Source organism: Dasypus novemcinctus, chromosome 1, assembly GCF_030445035.2.
Source record: "Dasypus novemcinctus isolate mDasNov1 chromosome 1, mDasNov1.1.hap2, whole genome shotgun sequence".
Lineage (NCBI taxonomy): Eukaryota > Metazoa > Chordata > Mammalia > Cingulata > Dasypodidae > Dasypus > Dasypus novemcinctus.
Genome location: NC_080673.1, coordinates 12,928,743 through 12,953,798, shown reverse-complemented (window position 1 = coordinate 12,953,798; position 25,056 = coordinate 12,928,743). Strand labels below are relative to the sequence as shown.

Sequence of the window (25,056 nt, the reverse complement as noted above, 5' to 3'; positions counted from 1 at the left end):
CCATCTGAGGACCTAGCCCCATACTCTTAAGTCTGGGTTATTTGTAAGAAAGACCCTACACTACTATCACAAGCAGGAAAGCACATTTTCTTTCTTGTATAACATTCTTGGCAAGGCAGGGTTGGGGGTGTTGGGTTTTTATATTCATCTTCATTAATTTATCCCAAATGCCCACGTGGGGTGTTCAAGATCACTGACAGCTTTCTTATCAATTACTTTACAGTAAACAATGAATGTGTTGAACCTCTTTTCCCAGGGCCTTTATAAGATGCTATTTTGGGGGGACAGAATAAGAGACTGATTCAGTGGCTGATTGAATGAGGCCAGGTTTTAAATCTTACAGAGAAGGCCACAGGAGAAAAGTCACGGACAAAAAAGCTGGAATCAACAGAACCTGGACAGGAAAGAAGATGTAGCCATATGCATCGCCAAGTGGCCAAGGACCCAAGGATTGCTGAACCAGCCTCAGAATACTAGTCTTCAGGGAGAAAGTATTGCTTTGATGATGCCTGGACTTTGAACTTTCCGACCCTCAAAACTATGAGCCAATAAATTCCTGTTGTTAGGTCAACCCACAGGATGGTATTTGTTTTAGCAGCTAGGAAACTAAACAGTGGACAAGTATGAGTCTTTCTGTCACAGTGCCCCAATTAGACTGAAGGGAAGGACACATTCCATAAGTTAATTTCTCTTTCCCTCTTCTGCTGGATATGGACAAGAATGCAAGCCTTTCTAGCTATAATTATCTTTCATTAAGTGAAAGAGAAAAAAAAAAACTTATGTTTTATTTGAGGCATCTTATAACCATAAAAATATAAATCCAGTCTTAAAAGGAAACATACTGTGGGCAGCAGAAAAAAAAAAAGAATCCAAGTTCTTGATGACCAATAGAGCCATGGAATCTACCAATCCTGAATCCTGTCTACCTCCAGTGAGTGTGAAAGAAGAGAATTCCTTATTGTTTGAGACATTTCATTCATAGTGTATGTTTTTTTGTAGCTGAAATCATCCTAACTGAATTTGTCATTGGCTTCCCTTAATACTCAATCTGAATTTGGTCATCTTTGTTATAATCTCTCATAGTAATCTCTCCTTTTTTTTTTCCTTCACAGGACTTACTACAATTTTGAATGTTTTAAATTTGTTATTTGTTTAAAGTCTGTCTCCTCTACCAGTCTGTAAGCCATGAGATTTGGAACTAGATATGTTTTATTCATTATTGTATACCCAGTGAATGAAAGGAAATGCCTGGCACAATGCTTGACATGCCATAGGCTTTTAAAGAAATTCTGGCCTTTTTGTTAAAAAGATGAAGATGATTAATAGGCCTCATTCATTCAGAGATCACATCTCTTAAAGGTAGAGTTAGAGCCACATGGACTAACAGGGGAGAGGAATTATAGGAGTCATTCTCTCATTTATTCCTCAGGTTTTTGTCATGTACTATTTATATATCAACTATATCAGACATCTGTTTTATATCTCTGATGTGACCTCAAATTTGAATATTGTGCTAGTTACCATAGCTTGGTCTGAAAAGGAGGGACTTCAGAGCTGAGGCATAGACAGACAGAGCAGTGGCTTCAGGGATTGTGCTGTTTTTTTTACACAGGCATCACAGGAATGCTGAATGCTTGCCTTAGTTTGCCACAGCTGCTATGACAAATACGGCACAATGGGTTGGTTTAAACAAGCAGCATTTATTCCAATATCAAGATGCCATCAGGCTGTGTTTTCTTCAAGGGTCAATAGCATTCTGGTAAGGGCAATCCTCTGTCACATGGAGCTCTCTCTCTTTGGCTTTTTTGATGTCTGGATTCTACTGATAATGTCCAAATTTTCTCTCTTGATAAGGCCTCCATTCATAGGGACTAAGGCCCACTCTGGTTCAGTGTGGCCACACCTTAGATCCTTGAAGGATCCTATTTACAAATAAATCCACACCCTGACCCCCCAAAACATATTCAAAGATACTAGTTACAAATGGGTGCGCAAACACAGGAGTGCAGATTAAGACTTTAGCATGTCTTCTGTGGGGTACATGATTCAACACCCAGCTGTACATAAATGGAATCTGGGATAGTCCTAGAGGTTTCTTCTCTCACCCTACAATATTGACGCAATGTCTTCCCAAACACCAATGATTTTCACTTCTGATCTGCAGATGGCAATCCTATTCACATCTACCTTCTAGTTGTGTTCAGACAGGTTTATCCCAATGCTCTACTCTAGCTAAATGAGATTAACTACTATGTGAGGTACTTGGGAAGAAAGTGTAATTATGACACAAGTAACATTTATAAATATTTACTTTTAAAACACTTGCTTAGGTAAAATTGTTGGATTTCTTGCCATTCAATACTTATAGCAACCATTTATTGAGTGCCTGTTCTATTCTAAGTGTTATGATAGATAGGTAGTTGGTATAATGCAGGCAGCCAAAAGCATTTAATCAGTGAGCAAAGATCTGTACTTAAACTTACACAAAGTATTAGTTGGAATGGTTCAATTATAGGAAATTGCTAAATAGTTTTAGCCATTAAAAGTGGTAATTATTTGAAAATTTTTTGAATTATCATTTGCATTTAGATGGTACCCATCCAATGATTATAGAGAAACTTAAATATTATGTATGAAAATAGATTGAAAATGGAATTTAAAAATTTAATGGGGTACACAGAATAATCGGTAGAATTAAAAACGACTCATTTCTCTTACATGTATATGAGTACTTTCAGATTTACAAATATCCTTGTAAAAATAAAAAATTTGAAATCAGATTTACTCATCTCACACAATCATGGATATTTTGTTTTAAAAAGGAAATAAAAACAGGCATTTATTGCCAGCCCTCCTACCACCCTCCCCCATTTCTATTCCCTCTGTTCCTGTTTCCCAGGTCTTCATAGCTATGATCCATGACTCCTTTTCGTCCCTTGAATCCATAGGCTTAATTCTGTAGCAGCATTTACACCCTCATGCTCAGGAATTCAGCATAGTTCATCAAAAATCCCCAACTGGGATCCGGGAGCCCAGTTAGGATAGCTTTACTCCTTGAGCCTGCTCCCTGACTTCTGAGTAGCAATGCTGTGGCCCCCGAATTGCAATTTTCCTTTTCCACTGTTCTTCCCATCCCCTTCCCCACTCTTCTATAGGACTGAGAGTCTACCATGGTCCCTACTTCTAAGTTCAGCCTGATTTTCCACTCATATTCGATAGCCTGCCTGAACAAACCTTGCTTAATTAGCATTCATTTGGCTAGGGCCTGAATACTGCCTATATCCCAAGTTCTCAAATTTGGGTTCTTCTCTTACAACTGGAAAAGCAAGCCCAATAGGTGTATGTAATCTGTTAAGGTTATGTTCCTAGAATATGGAACTTTTAGAAAAAAACTTTTACCAAGAATTATTTCTATAAGAATTAATGTAAATGGTTAAGAAATATTCCCAGATCTTCATCATCTACATTTTTTCCCCTAGCAGCACTTTCCCAAACCTTTATTTATTTTTAATGGGATTTTTAAAAAAAGATTTATTTATTTATTTCTCTCTCCTTGCCTCCCCACCCTGGTTATCTGTTCTCTGTGTCTATTTGCTGCATCTTCTTCTTTGTCCACTTCTGTTGTTGTCAGCGGCATGGGAATCTGTGTTTCTTTTTGTTGCGTCATCTTGTTGTGTCAGCTCTCTGTGTAGATGGCACCATTCTTGATTCTAGGCTTGATTTAAAAAATTGTAAGTTCACTTGAAGCTCTTGAAACAAAGGGAAGTATAAGTGTCATGTATATCTCCCTCTGTCAAGTCTACATCTATATCCAAAGGTTCTATGAGAATAGTAAGTGAAGAAATACAACTTGCGGATTGACTGAAAGTTTGCCTCTTCTTTACCTTACAGAAATTAAGGAAGGAACGATATATTGAATGCTTTCTTCTAGGGATCTTTGAGTAATCACTTGGTGTCAAGAATCACTTGGAATGTCACTTAGTAAAGTTGTCACAAAAATTACCACCTGCTAAATGTGATACCTTAAAGTGAAATGTGTCTTATACAAATGAGCAATGCAAATGTAGAAGGACATCTAAAAGGTTCACGTGTAAGTCAGACCTTTAAGGTTCATTGCTGCCTGATTCACAACTATCCCTGCAATACTCTTGGGGCACTAGATGTTGGCTGTCTGTATGGTAAAATCAGTGTGCATATCAAGATCAGTTTCTCAGCATCGATTAAGCATCTTATGCCAGGCCATAGTCCTTTTCTTCCCCACCTGCTTCTTTGAGTATCATATGCCTTATGAACTGACTCACACAACACATGACCTATGATTAAATTACAGAAGCAGAATGTGTGCTTCAACAATTTCAATTTTAGTAGTACATCCATAACCCTTGAGTGGTACCTTTTATTTCCTTCCAATAAAAGAATTCACAAAAGTGTGATGGTGCAAAAAAAAAAATTTTTTTGAACATATTCCAGCATCCAGAAGCTAAAATCTGATAAATTCTTTTGAAACAATTTTTTTTCAGAACATACTTTAAAAATAAGGATATGAAGAATTCATATATTTCCTTATTCATTTTTTACATTGCCAAGGTGGAATAATAGAGTTGCATATGGATTTTTTTACTTTTCAGGTATTCTCAGGAATAAAAAAGTATATACAGAATTTTCTAACTTTCTCTGTTACAAATTTATTTTAGATTCTTTTCAGCTTTACATACATGAATTAGGAGCACAGACAGGATAGTAAGTCCACACAAAGGATATACTTGATTATCATATTGGTTTGCCTGATTCATTCCCCTTGCTGGAAGGTCAGATGCTGATGAAGCCACTGAGCGGCTCAACTGTTAAGAACAAGCAGTGAAAACTTCTCCCATCCAAAGCTGTAGACAGGTGTAGAAATAGAAGACTGTAAATCAAGGTTGAGCAGGTACTTCCAGGACAAGAATCTAGAGAAGTGTATCCAGATGGATTAATGTGACAAGTAGGGCCTGGTGCAGGCATAGGGACCTAGAGGGAAGAAGGCAAAGAATCTGTGGGCCAAAGAGAATAAAAGCAAGATATCATAGGTCAAATGTGTGAATAGTACAACACCCTGAACAAAAGGTTGATTTCGTTAATAGGATTTTTTAAAAAAGATTTATTTGTTTATTTCTCTCCTTTCCCCCCGCCCTGGTTGTCTGTTCTCTGTGTCTATTTGCTGCGTTGTCTTCTTTGTCCACTTCTGTTGTTGTCAGGGGCACAGGAATCTGTGTTTCTTTTTGTTGTGTCACCTCTCCGTGCATGCGGCGCCATTGTTGGGCAGGCTGCACTTTCTTTCCGACTGGGCAGCTCTCCTTATGGAGCGAACTCCTTGCACGTGGGGCTCCCCTATGCGGGGAACATCCCTGCATGGCAGGCACTCCTTGCGTGGCAGGGCACTCCTTGCGCACATCAGCACTGCGCATGGGCCAGCTCCACACGGGTCAAGGAGGCCCGGGGTTTGAACCGCGGACCTCGCGGACGCCCTAACCACTGGGCCAAGTCCGCTTCCTGCGTTAATAGGATTTAAAACAAACAAACAAACAAACATGCTCTTTTCCTTACAGAAGAGAATGGGGCTAAGAGTCTGTAGGTCCAGGTGGAAATACTTAAGATATTCTGAAAATGAAAATTTCTCAAGTGGGAGATTGTCCTTCTGTTGGGGGTCCCCAGGAATACCTTCAGGTTTAGTGTTTTGCTAGAAGGACTCAAAAGACTCAGCATCTAGTCATACTCACAGCTAAGATTTATCACAGCAAAAGGATACAGAAGCTACTAAGAGAAATACTATAGATAGATGCTGGTGGCTGATAATGGGCTTTTACATGCTCCCCATGGACTTCAGAGTAGATAAATTAGCTTCATTTAAAGGGCCCTGGGCTGAATAGGCAATTTTAATGTAAGTAAAAAGGAAAATAAATGAAGGAAATACACTGCAACAAAAATTTAAATATATTCTTAAATTTCCTTATGTGTCATAGGAATCATGTTTGGGAAAACAACCTGGAAGTAAAACGACCTGTAAACAGCAGCAGGTTTTTTTTTTACTACATAGCCCTTGCAATCCTCAAATTCCCAGAAAGTGGTTTTCATTCTGTGTAACTGGGTTTTTTTTCTGGTTTTTCTTTCTTTAAAGGAATTTATAAAAATGGGACTTCTGGAATTATCACACTGGCATGGTCTATTGAATAGTCTTGCGTGATAAAGATACTTCAGTTATCCAAGAAAGTATCATTTTTTGTACTCTGCAGGGCTTTGTATAGGATATAGAAGGATCGTCATAATTCCTGCTCTCAAAGTGCTGGCAATGAAACTGGGAGGTAAGGTTGACATCAACAATATAAACAATGGAGTAGAATAGAAAATTAAATAATAAATTCTGTAATATGAAAAAGAATTTTCACTGTAAGAGTTCAAAGAAGTGAAATCTAGGAAAGCAGAATTTATCAAGGGACATTTGGAAGAGTGGGGAGTTTAAGATGAACCTGGAAAATGGAAAGAACTAGGAGAAGCAGAAAGGAAGGGGAAGGCATTCTAAGAGAAGGGGACGTGAGTGAAGGCACAGAGGCATAATGAATTTGTCAGCTCCATGGGGCAATGAAGCCAGAGCTAGCGGAGAAGGTGAGTATTGGAGAAACAAATTTGGGTAGGTGGGGAGGATTTCGAGTATCTGAGGTCTTAAAAGGGCAAGCAAGGGGTGACAAACAGTATCTTATAGCAGAAATGGTAGTGAAGAATATAAGTAGACAATTCACAGAAAATGCAAATAGGCAATGAATCTATTTTATACTCAACCTCACTGAAGTTTAGGAATGTAAACTAGCGATCAACTCAGGATGAATAAAAACAAAAACCAAAAAACATTGCTCTTAACTGTGCCTGGGAGTGTCAATGGGTATAACCTTTATAGGGACAATTTGTCACTTTTAAATGCACATGACTTCTGGAACCTGTGCATTAGGATAGACAGTGTTTGCTGGGTCCTTTGTGCTCTTATGTATCTTGCTGGGTATGCCAAGAATGCAAACTCCTGACTGCTTTTTGCCAAGGTTATTTCCTAGAGTTGTACTTGCTATTAGCATCCTTGAAGGATGAGAAGAGATCTCCTTCCAGGACAAAGAGCAATCTTGCTTACTGCTTGTTATAAAAGGGTTGGTTCTTTAAGCTCCACATTTTTCAGCTACAGAGTAAATCCACTGCGTGCACAGCATCCAGCTGGATTCTCCACATCACCCAGGTGGGACTTGGGGAGGAGGGCAAAGGGAACTTGATGTTCATGCTGCTTGCTATTGATGAAATAGGCTAAATATTAGCTTGAGGTAGGGTAAAATCATATCCTACCCCCCCAACTCTATTCTACAGCTATCTTTAGCACAAATGGTCAAAGATAAGATTGTAAGAATGTTCTTTGCAGTATTTTCAACAGAAGAAAATGAAATGCCAATTAGCTAGTGCCAGGATTGGAACCCAGGCTGAATGACTTGATATGGATAGGTTAAACCATGAGAAGATATGAGTTCTTAGAAATACTCCCAGAGTAGTAAAAGATCAGGAGGATATGAATGAAATCATAGGGAGCCTATAGATAGACCCATCCCTTCCCCTTCATTTGCACAGTTATGACCTTCATTCACATATCCATTATCTCAATCTAAATTACTGCAATAATCTCTCACCTGGTTCCAGTGGGCAATCCCATCCCTGACTAAGAAATTATTTATCTACCAAGAGCCTACATGATCATGACACTTAACTGATCCAGAATCCTCAAAGGATTGTTTCCTGAATGATGTTCAAATTTGCTGGATTGGCATTCCAGCCCTCTACAGTTGTCCTTGGCCTACATATCCAATTTAGCTTCTGTTACGCTTTAAGTGTTTGTTACTTGTGCATGATGTGTATTCTTTCAATGGAAATGAAAAAAAAAATTATGGTCTGTAGATTCGGGGCATCTCAATTCAATAAATATTTTTTGAGCATCTGTGCACAAGGCTTTGTTCTGGGCACTAAAGGAGACAGAACAACATACAAGACATGATCCTGACTCTCCATGTTAGACGACGGTGTCATTTATAATTATTTTCTGAAAAATATTTTCAAATTGGAGTTTTCAATGTACCACTTTCACAACATGCTCCATTGCAGCAAGCGCCTTAGGAAGCTTGGTACTTCATGGACACTTTAGATATCCTTAGCAACAACATATTTGATGGGAATGCCTCTTCAGGCTTATCCCCTTTTTACAAAGCTCAGCTGACTAGGCACACAGAGTTATTGGTGCTATTTCCTCAGAAACGGGTTTACTTCTCTTCTCTCTCTCTCTTTTTACTTGAGTGTTACAGAAGTATAACTATTTTCAGATAAGAATAAAACGTTGTCCTTATCCTAGGCTCCTTCCCGTCCTTCCGAAACATATTATGCATGTCTTCCCCAATTGCCCTATGTGTTCAAGTGCTGGCAAAGCACTCCAACTCCTGCTCTCATTAATGTCATTCGGTTTTGAGCAGAAATTATTAAAGAGTACAAGATATTGTACTTTTGTAATTTTATTTTATTTTTGTTCAATTCTTTTAAAAATTAATTTAAAAATTTTAATTTCAGATGAGCAGTGTTATTTTAGACAAATAACAGCTTCAATTTCCTTCTGTGTAATCTTGATACTTGACAAAGTAGAATTCAGATCAAAAGACACTAAAAGAGTCAAAGAAGAATATTTTATAATGCTAAAGGCTATTGATCATAATGAAGATATAACTATTATTAATACTTATGTACTCGACAACATAGTAACAACTGTAGTAGAAACAACAGGACATTCAAGGAAATACAGGCAAAAACATGTTAATATTGGAGACTTTAACAGAGATCTCTCAGTCCAAGAAAACCAAAAGAACAAAAAATTAATAAGTCTATAGAAGACATAAACATAAGAAGGTTCATCTCACAGACATATGTATACCATAGTAGAATATACAATATCTTTTTTGTTTTTATTTTTTTACTTTATTTTCAAAGATGTTTTAGACTACAGAAAAATTACATGGAAACTATAGGGGACTTCCTATACCCCACCTTTCCCCTCTCCCCCTTACATTTTCCCCTATTAGTAACATCTTATATTGTGTGATGCATTAGTTACAGTTGATGAACAAATATTGAAGCACCGCTGCTGACCATGGTCTATAGTTTACATTACAGTTTATACTTTGCATCAGACAATTTTATAGTTTTGACAGAGTATATAATGGCCTGTATCCCTCTCATTGCAATATCGTACAGAACAGTTTCAATGTCCTCATAATACCTCATGTTCTACCTCTTCTTCCCACCCTGCCCCCTCAGAACGTCTGGTAACCACTGTATCAATGTTTCAAGTTCTTCCATTTCAGATGGAAGGAACTGTCTTGCCTGCAGTTGTAGATACTCTCTGTCTTTTGGGATGGGCATTGTCCCTCGCATCATTTTGCTAGTTGTACTGGGCAAGTCCGATGAACTGGAGAATAGGTACACCATCTTCTGAAGAGCAACTGAATATTTATGAAAATCGATACCTTAGACCACAAAGAAAACCACAATAATCCAAAGAAAAGAAATAATATAAACAGTATTCTCCGACTGCATGAAAGAAAACCACACATTAAACAATCAAAAAGAAAATAAAACCTCCCCCCCGGAAAGTAGCACCCTCACACCCCTTACCCATACACACATACTATTAAATAACTCTTTGGTCAAAGGAGAAACACAAAATTTAAATACAACATGTCAGAGATTTCAGAATATAGCTAAAGTAGTTATCATATCAATAAAAAAAAGAAAATAAAAATAGGTCAAATATCCAATCCCAAAATCTAGTAAACCAAAAAGTGGAGTGAAAAAAAAATTGATAATGTTAAAATAAAAATACAATGAATTAGAAAACAAAGAACCAAGAATTAATTAGTAAATGTAAAAGCTAGTTCTTTGAAAGAATTAAATAAAACCATTAATTAAAATGATAAAGGGAAATGGAGAGAGCACAAATATACATAATTAACAATAACTATCAAAACAGAACAACAGGGGAAATACTATAAATAATACAAAATTTTAAACAACAAATAATACCAATGCTACTTAAAATATTCCAGTACATAGAAAAATAAGGAAAAGTTACACATTTTCTAATTTGAGTATATTATAACCGAAAAAGAAAACTACAGATCATTTTCACTATGAATATTAATGACAGAAACTTAAACTTAAACTTAAACTTAAAATATTAGCAAAGAGAAATCAAAAGCCTATTAAAAAATAATTCATCACGACCAAGTGGAGTTTATTCCAGAAATGAACAATGATTCACTATTTGGAAGCCCCTTCCTATAATCTATCATATTAATAGAGCAAGAGAGGAAAATCACATGATCACTTCCAAAGCCAAAGAAAATGCATTTGAAAATAATTCAACACTCATTTATGTATTAAAAAATGCCCAATAAAATAGGATATTTCCTAAACATCACTATGAAATATATATTACATAATGATACATATGTATATATATTAATATACATACACACATACACACACATAAACACACACACATCACTCCATCTAAAAGCCAGAATCTTACTTGATGTACTAAGAAAAAGAACTTTCCTACTAAAGTAGAAAAAAGATAAGAACATTTTTTATGATTGATATATCTTTAAAAAAAAAAAAGACAAAAAAAATGTTATAGAAGATGAACTGACAAATGTAATACATAATCTTTCTTGCAATACATACACAACTTTTTGGACAATAAACAATGTAGTGAAATTTCAGTTAAAGTCATAATTAAGTGTATGAATTTGTGAAATGCATATGAGGAATGTGGTCCCATTGTTTTATCTTGTGAAAATACCAGTGAACAGCTGAGCAGAATCTACAGATAATCTGTGACTCTATTCACTCTTTGGACCTTACAAGAGTACTAAATCAATAATGTTGGTTTCATTTCTCAGATATTCTGTTTAATATTTTTGAATTAAGAAATAATTTGTTTCCAAAAAAAAAAAAAAACAAGGATGCTAGCTGTCATCATTACTTTGAATATTGTACGGGAAGTATGAGCCACTGCAGTTAGACAAGAGAAAACAATTAGAAGTATAAGAATTAGGAAGGAAAAAGTAAAGTCTTCTCTAATGTAGATGAGGTAATTAAATATCTGGAAAATTTTTTTAAAATTGTAAAAAAATACAATAGAATTCCCTATCCCATCTCTCACCTGCTTCTTTTGTGAATCTACATTTGTTTTTGTTACTCCCAGTCACTTAAGCTCTAAAGCACGGTGTCATAACAATATTAATTTCATTTATGCCTTAACACTGCATTCATGCTATATTTTACAGATTCCATCCCTATCTAAACAGTGGCCAAGGCACAGATTCTGTCTCTGAAATGTCCTTCCTATCAATCTTTCTTTTTCCAGTGTCACTATCACCATCCTCAGTCACTTACCTACCACATATAACTCATAATTGGCTGCCAGTTTAGTGATGCTACTCTCATTTAATATGTAAAATCCTATGATATAAAAGTCCCAACTCCTTGGCCTGGTTTTTTACAATAGGCCCCTAATTTACCTTTCCAGCCTTATTTGCTAATCCTATGCACACACTCTTTAGCTGGACCAGACTACAGGGTATTGCTTAGACATAGCAACACATGGAAGTCCAATATCTTTTGCAATATTCTTCCTGGATATCACTACCTGTACAATAAAAATCCTTCCCCTAAGCCATTCTATAAAAATAGTAGTTTCATATGTATTGCAAAGGCACTGCGTTAAATCTTTTGCACACACTGCCTTTGTCCCACATCATCTTTGAAGTCCATGGCATTCTCTACCTTACCTTGGTGTTGATCAGTTCAGATTTTGCTTTTATCTTCTTAACTATGCAAGTTTATAAGCTTCATGAAGGTAGCAAGTAATTAGTACACATCTCTGTATCACTTGCAGTGCACTAGATGTCCAATAAATATTTGCTTTATTGAATAAACTGTAGCTGCCTGGAATATAGAAACAGGTTTTAAACTCAACTAAAGATCCCCTCTTGTTTCATAGGTTACCCATTTTTCATTACTGGTCCTTTTTCCATTTGAGCAGGGATGTGGCCTTATGAATGCTGTATTTTCAAGGTCTAGAACGGTACCTGGCAGCGTGGGCACTACTACCTGTACAGCTGTAGGAAAATTAATTGAATGATAATAGATAATGAAAAGAAGCAAGGGCTCAACAACAGACAACATAAGCCGCCATCAGTACCAGATCATCCTGCCGTGGCTGGCACTGTCACATTCCACGCCAGGTGTTCACCTCTTTTGGTTTCCAGACGCAAAATCTAATAATTTCTGAACATCATTCTCATAATTACAAAAATTCCTGGTTGTGAAAGGAACAAAGGTGCGGGCAGAGGGTCAGAGATTGTGCCTTTCAACCCTAAAAAGCCCTTAAGGGCATTGGAAATTTACGAATTAATTCTACTATTTCTCATGGCTTGTTTACTTTAAATTCTCTTCTACATTGCACCGTATAGCAATTCTATAGCCATTCTCTCCTTTGGTCCTAAGAACTCAGTAAGGTTATCCTTTTGGTTATTGGAAAATCCCTGCTAAAATGCAAATATTTAGAATTGGTAACATCAACCCTTACGTTGTAAAACAGCTGTGGCTAGCCTTCGGAGGCAAAGCATTCATAGGGATGGAACTGAGGTTGCAAGCTGGTGCACTGACTGCTTTTAAGGACCGGGGTGTCGCCCTAGCCTCCCTCTCTCCTTCCCAGGAAAGTCCTAAGTTTGGCGAGGTTTGACAAAGGGGAAGGGGCGTGTTTGTAAAATGCTACTTCCAAATACAACGCGTCAGGATAGACACCAAACCACCTCGCTTCGCTGCCGGTTTCACTTGGAAGTAACGGAACACAACTAAGAAGCCGCAAGGCCAGACCACGTGGCAGGAGAACCGAGAAAGGAGGGTGGGCGACCAGCGACCGCTTCCCTGAGCCCAGGGGTGGGTAGAGGGTGAGCAGGGCCGGGAGGAGGCGCCCCTTCCAGGACGCAACCCCGCCCTCCCCTGCTCGTCGCTGATTGGAGGGGACGAGAGGCCGCGGGGAAGGGGCGGGGCCGCAGCCCGGGCTCCGCCTTCGCGCGGTCCCGCCCGCCCGGGCTCCGCCTTCGCGCGGTCCCGCCCGCCCGGTAGGCGTGTCCCGGGAGGCGGGTGCGCGCGCGCTCGCGACGGCGGAGCGGAAAGCGGGCGGGGCCGCGCGCACGGCCGGTAGCTCGGATCGCCCAGAAGCCGGGCCGCGGCGGGAGCGGGCCCCAGGGTGTGCGTGAGGGCGTCGGGCTCGCGGGGGACCGTCGCGATGAACACGGTGCTGTCGCGGGCGAACTCCCTGTTCGCCTTCTCGCTGAGCGTGATGGCGGCGCTCACCTTCGGCTGCTTCATCACCACCGCCTTCAAAGACCGGAGCGTGCCGGTGCGGCTGCACGTCTCGCGGATCATGCTGTGAGTGCCTCGGCCGCCCTGTCTGGAGGGAGGGGCGCCGGGACGGGGCGCGGGGGGCCGGGCGCCCCGGGGCCTCCCCCCGGAGCTGCCCTCCTGGCCGAGCGCGGGCGCCCGCGGAGGGCGCTGGGCGGCTTGGCGGCTTCCCCTCGGAACTCCGCGCGCCTCCCTCGGCCGTCCACCCCCGGGCTTGCGCTTCCTAACTGAGAGCGCTCCCTCGGGTCCGTGCCGCGGCTTCCTCCTCGGTCCTCACTTCCCTCCACCGCGCCCAGCCAATGAGCGAGCTCCACACCAGCGCACCCCGCGCCCGCCGGGCCGGCTCCCTGCCCCGGGCCGCGCGGGGTGGGTCCCCCGCAGCCGGGCTCTCGCCGGGGGCCGCGGAGAGGAGCAGCCTCGGTGTCATCGAGAACCAGAGTTTTGCTCTGTCTGACGTCTCCTTTACAGGTTTTTGTCTTTCCGCTTTCAAAAAGCTGTAAATCCTTGCAGCTGCATTGAAGGTGGCAAGAGATGTAGTTAGGATGCATTGAGGGAATTACACATCTTAGTTTTTTTTTTTTTTTCTTCCAGAGTTTGAATAAATGTGTGAAAATGCCAAAAATAAAATTTCGTAATGACGGTCAATTTCGCTGTCGCTTATTTTTTTAGTTTTGATAATTTTTTATACTTCGGCTCTTTTTCCCTTTGATACATAGCTTTTTATCCCCCCTGTGGTTCTCATTTCTTTCTCTTCTAGTCCATCTTCCAACCAGTACTCTCCCTTTCGTCAAACATAGGTTGCTTTATTTCTTTATCAGAATCTCCAATAAGCCATTTCCTACCGCCCTCCTTTTTTTCTTTTTCTTTCCTATTTTGATGTGCGTTAGATACTGCTCTCAGGGCGGAAATCGACACTGTCACTCATCGGCTCTGTGAAGACTTTAGAAAGAGCTTGGCACCTAGTGAGCACGCAACAAATGTTAGCTGTTCCTGTCTTGAACGCGTTTCTTACCATTCTGGGCCTTAATTTCATTTTGTTTAAAATGGAAGTACTACCTAACTCCTAGGTTTGTTATGAAGATTGAGATAATTGTAAAAAATCTTTAGTGGGCCAGAAATCTAGTAAGCACTCAATAAATAGCAGCTGTTAACATTACGTCTTAGTTTTCCACACCATCTTGTACTCGTATATAATTTTCTTCCACCTATCATACCAAATTTTTAAAGCAATTTTTTTTTTAATCTCCCTAGGGCTTTTTTTTTTTTTTTAAGGAGTCTCTTAAAGTATATGAAAATAGCTGAACATCTATTTTTATATTGGGTTAGAATGTTTACCCTGTTTTCATACTTGAAGGTTTCCTTAATTTTTACAGTTTTTTTCATAGGATTGCTGTTATACCTGTGCACACGACTAGATAACTGTCTTTCACTTTAAGGAATTATGACCATGTGGATTTTTTATGTTGTTACGCTTGAAAGGTGGTAAAACTTTTTATCTTTACTTCCAGAAAAAATGTAGAAGACTTCACTGGACCTAGAGAGAGAAGTGATCTGGGATTCATTACATTTGATATAACTGTTGATATCCTTTAAGAAAATATTTCATTGCTGTTTCTGTAGTTTTATATAATAAGACCAATATTTAATGATTTTGGGGACAGTGGGTATGACTATTCCACTGACTCTACCAAGCCTTGAATATTTCAGCGCCTGTATTTTTATCAGTAAATAATGTCAATACCTCTTTATTCACGCTTGAACAAACTTTTATGGATTGATGAATTAATATTTAAATCTCCAAAGAAACATTAAATAGACCCAAAACTGCAAAAGAGAGTTTGAAATTTTGTTTTAGAAAGAAAATATAAAATTAGATCATTTGAATTAAAGATAGAAAAATGTCACCAGTGCTCAGCTTGTCTAGAAAGAATATTTCATGTATACTCTCAAATAACATATCCTTATTTTATGGTAGTGGAAAGAAACATGTTAAAAACGTGAATTGCATCTGTTATGCTTCAGAAGATCATTGTCAAAATGATTATTGGCAAACCATGTTAGCAGTTTGCTATTATAATACTTTGTATGTCTCCTTTTGAGTCTTCATAACCTTTTTCTTTGTAAGCAGGAATTTGGATCTAGTGTGAAAATAGTAACTGTGTACCTAGAGAATTACAGTGAAATTTCCTGATATCTCAAGTATTTTATTTATATATTTTCAATCTTATCATTCATAGTGTATATCTTAATGGTGCTGCTAAAGCTTGTATTTGTGCTTGTAGAAAGTTAGGTGTCTTAAATTCTAAACCAGTGATTCTTACTGGCTATAGCTATCTAAAAGTTAGTTATAATGCTTTGCTGTTAGTAAGTAAATGCATATAATAAAATGATAGTTTACATGTATGCTAAAAAGGTAAACAATAACTCAGTTTATTTCTCAGTGGTAGCACCCTTCTTCTAGTTAATTCTGGTGTTTTCTTCACCTAGGAAAGCTGAATATAGCCAAGCTGGTATTCCGCTGCATGTTCTAACCAAAGTACTTCATGAAACATTTTGACCTAGGTTATTGTGACCAAAAACAATATTTACAATTTATTATACTTGGTTTAATTGTTTGAGCCTTGATTAGGATTTCATATAGGTAAATTTAAATTGTGATGGTTGATTATACGTTAGACCTCCAGGAGGGAATCCTATGTGTTTTAAATATTAAGTTCTTTCTTTTAGACTCAGTGAGTTGATATTACAGAAAACAGAATTTTGGCTTTCTTTGTCATTTTCTTCTTATGCTAAGTATTTCAGCTAGTAATGCTTGAAGAGGCAGAGAGAGGATATTGATAATCTCAAGCTGATATTTGTTTGGCTTTGGAATGATTTGTATCTTACATTATATTTCCTTCTATAGATTTTTATTAAATCAGTTTATTCCTTTTAACATACAAGTGGCTTAGTGTGTTTTTGGGCCACCTCCCACTTTTTAATTATTTTTTAGTGTTAGTATTCCTGTGGATAATTAATCCAAGGATAACTTAAGTTCTGCTTAAAGTTGTCATTTGCTTTATGATTTATATGTTCCTTAATTTGTTTACATCTCGAGAATATATTTGATTGGAATGTTAAGCAATTGTTTCTTTATTTATCAGCAGAATATTCAACAAAAACTAATGTAAGTATATATGTTTAGAAGTCTTTTAATAGTTATTTAAAACCTCACTCTTTATGAAAGAAGGTAAATTTTATATATTCAAAATATCTGGCCCGAAAAGCCTAGTGAAAATCACAAGCCCATGGAGAGGTTGCTCTAATAAGAAAAGTTAACTCCATTGGTAGCCTCTTTTTTTTTTTTCTTTCATGTAGTTCTTGAGTATTTGATCTTCAGAATGGGGTGCATGCAAGGAATTCTTAGACTTTCAAGGGAAAAACCATAAGACTTTTAATATATATGGATTTTTTTCAATGTAAGATAAAAGGAAAAAAAGTTAAATTTTACTATTACTTGCTATATGGACTGACATTAAGGCTTGGGTTCATTCCTTATAATGATGGTCACGTGACTCCTACAACATGTAAATAATCTAGAGAAGAGGAATTCTGTAAGCCAAAAGGTTGATCATGCTATCCACCTTCCTCCATTCATTCGCTCACTTTAAGCATTTTGCAAAATACTGAAGTATATGTCCAAGTAAGTGAATTATATTTTAAATAATCCTCACAAAATGAACAGATGGCATCAAGAGTCCTGCAAAGAAATTGCTCTTTCAAAGTAATGTGAGTAGTGCAAGCACATGCAAACAGCAGGAAAGTGGCAGGACTGTTCCTCTTACAAGCTGCTCAGCCATAATGAAGGATTACCAAAAAAAGGCAACTTAACAAGAAGTTGGCTGAGAAAATCAACATTATTCAAGAAGACTATTTGAAATACAGGTTTTTATTCATTGTAATTAATGATGATATTAACTAATGATAATAGGTACATAAGTATAACTTAGGTACATAATTTATAAAGATAGAGATTTTGGAGTTTGTGCTTAAAATAATTTGTGATCCAAAACCCCCAGAGACTTCGCCGATAAAAATACAAACAACCCAATTGAAAAATGGGCAAAAGACTTGAATATACATTTCTCCAAAGTGGATACACAAATGGCTAAAAAGCACATGAGGAGATGCTCAACATTAACTAGCTATTAGGGAAATGCAAATCAAAACCACAGTGAGATACCTTTTCATACCCACTAGAATGGCTACTATTAAAAAAAATGGAAAATTGCAAGTGTTGAAGAGGATGTGGAGAAATAGGAACACTCATCCTTTGCTGGTGGCATTGTAGAATGCTGCAGCCACTGTGGAAGACAGTTGGGCACTTCCTCAGAAAGCTAAGTTTAGAATTACCATATGACCTGGACTTGCTTCTACTAGGTGTGTGCCCCCGAAGATTTGGAAGCAGGGAGTTGAACAGGTAGGAGTATACCAGTGTTCACAGTGGCATATTCACAGTTGTCAAAAGGTGGAAGCAGCACAAGTGTCCCATCAACTGATGAATAATGGGTAATCAAAATGTAGATACATGCAGTAGAATATTCTTCAGCCTTGAAAAGGAATGAAGTTCTGCTGCATGTGAAAACATGGATGAGCCTTGAAGGTGTTCTGCTGAGTAAAATAAGCCAGACACAAAAGGACAAATATAGTATGATTTCACCGGTAGGAAATCATTAAAATAAGCAAACTCATGGAGTTAGAATCTAGAATATAGGTTACCAGGGTTTGAGTTGGAGATAGAGAATGGGAAGTTAATGCTCAATTTGTACATAATTTTTATTTAGCTTGTTTGAAAGTTTTGGAATAGGATGGTGGTGATGGTAGCACATTATTGGGAGTATAACTAAGCACTGGATTATATACATGAATGTGATTAAAAGATGTAGTTTTAGGTAATATATAACTAATAAAAATTAAAAGATTAAAAAAAACCCTCAGATACCACGTTGTGTGGTAAGATGAGAACTGCTGCTGCTGAGCATCATAGTTGCTTAGGAAATGCAGGGTATAGTATTGCTGCTCAGCCATGGGACTCTAAGCTAAAATAGCATTTCTCCACACCTAGGATTAGAGAGAAAGATGGCAAGTTATTTGAATCAACAAAGTTTATGACTTGTGCTTAAAACTCCTTACCTAGATATGTACTTAAAAGCTGTACAGAAAAAAAAGCTGTGTAGATTACTGTTTTTTAAATCATCTCTAAGATTATTTTAAAATTCTCAATATTTATATTTTTCTCTTTTTTTAATACAATGAGTTTGCAGGTTTTGGTCCTTCTATTAAGCCATGTGTCTACAATTAATGTCTACTGAGGAATGTTTGCTTTTGTGATGAGGGTGTATGGAATTTACCATTTTGAGTACTTAGTCTTTTTACTCATAAGTTACATTTTATGATTGAAACTTAGTTTTATAATTGAAAGCTATTTAGTAGATTGGGACCTACTAAAACACTATTAAAACTTACTAGTTCATGATTAAAAACTATTAGTCCAGTCTGATTTAGATCTTTTGTTGTAGGTAGGGTAGGAGTTGAGCTGTTTATACAGATCCTGCTAAAATAGAAATCATCTTAGGTCCTACTTTAGTGTTTATTATTTAATTGTGTTGTGTTTATTGATGCTTTCCACCATTGAGTTACAAACTGTTTTTCTAGAACTGGGATAGGAAATATTGAAAAGCATAATCTTAGATAATCCTCTAGGCTATAGATACTCTAGAAATTAAACAGATAACACAAACGAAGTGACCTAGTTTGCTAGTTTAAAAGGCTTGGAGGCAAATATAAATGAACTGTTTAAAAAACAAATTTCAAAGTATAAATGAAACATTTCAAAGCATATTTTATTCTTTACATGATATCACAGTCTGATTACTATACTTGTAAATACATAATTGATACTAAAAGTATAAAATGAAGCGTTCTCATAGGTGAATCAAAATATAGACGTGAAATCTGTGGCATTAAAATATACTTATATCTTGATTTTACCTGGTTTACCTTCTACATTTGTCATAAACATAGCCTGGAGGTAGTTTATAGTTAAAGTTGGGTGTACTTTCTGCATTTTATTTGGACTCTTTATTTTCAAAGATGACAAATCGATCAATTTTAAAAATTTACTAGTTTAATTCAGTTAGCTGGAATTTTTAGCATTTAAGTTCAGTGTACATTTTGAGTATTTATTTTATATCAGGTATTTTGTTAGGCACCTAGTAATATTGGAATGAATAAGTTTTGACCTTTGCCCTTGAGAATCAATAAAATGTTAAAACATACAAGCAAAAATGAAGATAAGAGTAACAAATGGAACATATTCTACAATTCTCAATAAATTATCTAGATAAATTTTGTGGCAGTTGCACCTAAGTTATATTTATAATTCTGGCTTATCCCAGCATGACTAATAAAATAATGCAGTTTGGCATTTGACAGATTATTGCTTTGGTGAGTGAATTAAGGCTACATAAAAAAGTCATTTCACTTTGGCTTATCTTTGATTCTGTGTTTGTCCTTCTTGATATTTCTGTTTAATGTTAGAAAGATGATTTGAAAATATAGGCGCCTGAACCCTACTTTAGAAATAACTACTCTACATTTCTTTACAGTTAATGTGGTAAACCATACATTGAGCAATTGGCCCAACTAACCAATAAGAATACATTTCTTGAAATTTGATAGAGATTAAAAATGTGTTTACTTTTCATATGCCCCCAGTTTTCATTTAGTTTTAAATAGGTAGGTGTTCTCTTTTAATATAAATGGAACTTGTATATAATATGTCAACACAGTGATTTAAAAGAGTTGTCAAGCCTGTAGAATTGTGCCACAATACAATGATGTGCCTATATATTTTTTATTTAAAAAGGAAAAAGGTCTTCACAACCTTCTTTTCTTTAGTGATTCTCTGTAATTTAGAGTCTTTAGGGATTCATAGATTTTCATGAACTAATCTGGCATCAGTGCCATAGTCTAAGAGTGTAATGGAACAGGGATTAGTTAGTTCTCTCTTTCTCCCTGTTACCTTCTAGTGTCTGCCCAGGGCTGGAGGGTCTCAGAAATTTTAAAAGGAAAAGCAATTTAAAAGAATACTTACATTTCAGGGATTTTAATACTTGTGTTTCTCCAAGGGCCTCACTTCTTGGAGAGCATATATGTCTACAAACTTTTATTAAGCTATGAAACCTTAAGATGTCAGCTATGCTTGCCAGTACTTTTCTTTTTTAAGATTTTTAAATTAAATTTTTTTCACAAATCAATTTTATTGGTACATAATAAAGCATCAATTCATCCAACATGTACAATCAGTGGTATTCAGTATAATCACATAGTTGTGCATTCATCACTTTAATCATTTTTAGAGCAATTTCATTAGTCCAGTTATAATACTAAAAAACCAAACAAACGAAACTCATCACCTCTCGATCTCTCTATGCTTCCCCTCCTGTACATAGCTGCTATCCTGTTTCCTTCTCTTCAGTTTATTTGTATTTATGTATTGTAAAAAGTCTTACATATGCAGTATCACCATATTTGTATTTTATATGTGCAGTTTCACTATTACACAATCCCATGTTACATTTTTAAGCTTTCCTTCTAGTAATGTACATGTTCTTAATACTTTCCCTTCCAACCACTGTCATACCCATGTAATGACTCTGCTAGTGGCAAACACCATAATGTGCTCATTATTTCCATTTATTTTCGAAGATATACAAACCATCTTTTAACCAATTCTGCACAGATTAACCATCAGCTTTCCATTCTTGACCCTTATTCAATTTTCTGGTGACCTATATTCTAATTATTAACTCCATGAGTTTACATAATATATTTAGTTCGTAATAGCACAGTCATATGGTATTTGTCCTTTTGTGTCTGGCTTGCTTCACTCAAATAGTGTCCTCCAAGTTCATCCATGTTGTCATCTGCTTCGTGACTTGATTTCTTCTTACCGTTGCAAATAGTCCATCGTGTGTATGCACTACAATTTGTTTATCCATTCATCAGTTGATGGATAACTGGGTTCTTTCCAGCTTTTGGCTATTGTGAATAATGCTGCTGTGAACATCAGTGTGCAGATGTCTATTCGTATCACTGCCCTCTGTTCTGGGTATATGCTAAGTAATGGTATTGCTGGGTCACATGGCAAGCTAATATTCAACTTTCTTAGGAACTACCAAACAGTTCTCACACTGTCTGTACCATTCTCCATCCCCACCAACAGTAAATAAGCATTCCTATCTCGCCACATCCTCTCCAACGTTTACAGTTTTCTGACTTTTTAATGGTGGCAAGATATGAAATGATACCTCATTATAGTATGATTTTCATTTCCATAATTGCTAGTGTTGTTGAATATTTTTTCATGTGCTTCTTCACCACTTGAAATACTTTTAAGTCTTTTGTCCATTTTTTAATCAGATAGTTTGTCTTTTTGTTGTTGAGTTATATGATCTCTATGGGTAATAAACCCTTATTGGATATATAATTTCCAAATATTTTCTCCCATTGAGTTGGCTGCCTTTTCACCCTTTTGACAAAGTCATTTGAGGTATAAACGTGCTTAATTTTGAGGAGGTCCCATTTAACTATTTTGTTGCTGCTTCTGCTTTGAGTGTAAGGTTTAAGAAACTACTGTCTACCGCAAGATCTTGAAGATGCTGTCCCACATTTTCTTTTAGGAGTTTTATGGTTGTTGCTTTTATATTTAGGTCCTTGATCCATTTTGAGTTAATTATTTTATAAGTTGTGAGATAGGGGTCTTCTTTCTTTGTTTTGGATATGGCTTTCTCTCCAGTTCTCCCAGCACCATTTGTTGAATAGACTGTTCAGGCCCAGCTGGGTGGGCTTAACAGCCTTGCCAAAAATCAATTAACTGTAAGTGCGAGGGTCTGCTTCTGAGTTCTCAATTCAGTTCCATTGGTCAGTCTGTCTGTTTTTACCACTGGAGCTAAGTAATATGCTTTAAAGTCAGGAAGTGAGTGTCCTCCAACTTTGTTCTTTTTTAAGACTTTTGGCTATTTGGGGCCCTTTACCCTTTCAAATAAATTTCATTATTGACTTTCCCATTTCTGCCAAAAATTGCCACTACTTTTAATTTGAAGTGACAAGATACCATTTCTGATGAGTTATCTAATTCATTTTCTTTTTTTGTAGGCTCTAAACCAAGTTGTCCTTTGGGACAAGATTGTTCTGAGAGGTGATAATCCGAAGCTGTTGCTGAAAGACATGAAAACAAAATATTTTTTCTTTGATGATGGAAATGGTCTCAAGTAAGCAATTCTTTACATCATTTTTTACATTTAATGAGTTGTTAAGGGGAGGGAAAGATGGAATGTATTTTAAAAATTTAAAGAAAAATATTAGAGGGTAAAAAGGAGAAGATTGTGAGAGAAGGAAAGATTTATGTAGATCTAACCTGCAAGATTGGTTGGAAATACAAACTGGGATCTAAGATAAATGCTTGTAGTATGTGGAATGAATAGTAGTCAAACTAATAAAGGCTTCTACTTTAATTGTATGAGGTGCATGGGCATGCTCATGTGGAAATAGGACTGTGATTGTGAAAATAAAGGGCTCTTTTCTGAATTTAGGAGCGATTTGCCAGGAAAACCATTATAAGGAAGCAGCGCATTGGCATAGGAGTATGTACTAAGGTTCCTAGTCCTGGTTTTCTTAACTCACCTTCTCTGAACCTCAGTTTCCTTTTACACAAAATGAGGAATTAGAATGATATGATTTCTCAGGTCATTTTTTACTCTTTCATTCCCCATGAGAGCCTTCTTGACCAAACCTATTTTTTTTGCAGATGAAAAATTTGAGACCATGAGAGATTTTGATTTGTTCATGTTTGCCCATCCTGATAATGATAGGATTAGGCTTCAAGTCATCCTCTTCTGATTCCTAGCCCAAGTCTGTTTTACAGTCTCTGTGTTTTACTCACTTAAGCTTTTTGTTGATAGCTCTAATAATTGTGAGTTTGGGTAGGACATTATGGGATGCTTGCTTTTGTTCTTAGATTTCAAATGATGTGAGAAAACAGTTCTGTTTACAGATGAGAATTTCTATTAGGACTAGCTGGTTATAAAATATTTGATGTCTCAGTGGTTGAATTCAAATGTTTTTATTGAATTGCAGGTGGTTCTGCTGACTTTTGTTTATTGTATCTTTTTACAGAGGAAACAGGAATGTCACCTTAACCCTCTCTTGGAATGTTGTGCCAAATGCTGGAATTCTACCTCTTGTAACAGGATCAGGACATGTATCTGTTCCATTCCCAGATACATATGAAATAACGAAGAGTTATTAAATTATTCTGAATTTGAAACAACCTATTTTTATACTTAATGAATTGTATCTCATTTATCTCTTCCCTTGTGTGTCTTCATTTGCTTTTGGTTATTATTATTCTTTTAAATTTTTTTGGTATCAGAACTAACCTCAAAAGGCATATTTGAAGGGAAAGGTTAATGGACTATTTAAACATAAATTTACTAATAAAACAGAAAAGAAAGGCCACCAAAGTGGACTATTACCTTAATAGAATAAGACAACATCATGGTAAGGATTTGTAAAAATATATATATATTTAATGTATTCCCTGTATATCCATTACTCTTTATAAAGTGAGCATGAAGGGTCGTTAAAACTTTCAGGTACCTGTAGAGTCATAAGAACTCTATTTTACACCTTCCAATCATGCAAGATCACATTGGGCATGATTTCGAAGTAGACCTTCTCTTCTGTCTCTTTTGGGATATATTTCTGACTACTGGAAACATTAATAGGGATATCTGTTAGAAGCCAGGTTTACAACAGAGCCAGAAGTGACACAATTTTATTCCCTTAATCTTAGGAAAGCCCATAATTCTTCTTTGTCTTACTGATGACTAGCAACTTTATTCACTTAAAGACTAAATACCTCTTTATATGCTGTAAGTCATTTTAACTCATTTTTTAGTATCTCAAGTCAGCCACTTGTCTTTCAGTACCTTCTCTTAAAGCATTCCTTTTTATCATATCTTTGTATAATTTTTTAACATTGCCATTGAAAGTTGAAAATGTTTGCATGGTTTACTCTCCGAGTCAGGCTTGTTCTAGTGAGCATGTCTTTTGCCACAGAGTGGTAATTATTTAAAATTTTCTCTAGGTTCATATTTTAATAATTTATTGGGGTAATAATAATAACCAATATTTGTGTTGTGTTTTTCCATTTACAAAGCACTTTCATGTATTCTATGTGATCCTCAATAATCTAATGAAGTAAATAGTGCAAGTTTTATCTCTGTTTGCAGATGAAGAAACTGAAACCCAGAAGTTTAACGAATTCCTAAGATCAAATAGCTATCCAGGAATGGACTTAAAACTTGAACTCAGTTCTTTTTACTTTCTAAGCTTACCTTCTCTCCTGTACCTCAGATTACAGACTAATCAGAACTCACATATACTTTTCATTATATTTTTGTTACTGTGGACACCTTTTTCTATCACTTCTTG

General features: G+C 36.8%; 1 protein-coding gene across 1 annotated transcript; it reads left to right on the top strand.

Annotated features, from left to right (window-relative positions):
* Positions 1 to 13,234: 13,234 nt before the first annotated feature.
* On the top strand, positions 13,235 to 23,925 carry SPCS3 (signal peptidase complex subunit 3). Its single transcript, XM_071214005.1, has 5 exons — positions 13,235 to 13,545; positions 15,027 to 15,100; positions 16,608 to 16,684; positions 22,717 to 22,832; positions 23,737 to 23,925. The coding sequence occupies exons 1-5, from the start codon at positions 13,403 to 13,405 to the stop codon at positions 23,867 to 23,869; spliced, it is 543 nt and encodes a 180-aa protein (XP_071070106.1). The 5' UTR covers positions 13,235 to 13,402; the 3' UTR covers positions 23,870 to 23,925.
* The last annotated feature ends 1,131 nt before the right edge of the window (positions 23,926 to 25,056 follow it).

Excerpts from the sequence above, each read along its gene's own strand:
- SPCS3 (XM_071214005.1), top strand. The coding sequence starts at position 13,403 with ATGAACACGGTGCTGTCGCGGGCGAACTCCCTGTTCGCCTTCTCGCTG. Across the intron at positions 15,101-16,607 it reads TACATTTGATATAACTGTTG|ATCTCGAGAATATATTTGAT; the intron begins ATATCCTTTAAG and ends TAATTTGTTTAC. Across the intron at positions 22,833-23,736 it reads GATGATGGAAATGGTCTCAA|AGGAAACAGGAATGTCACCT; the intron begins GTAAGCAATTCT and ends ATCTTTTTACAG.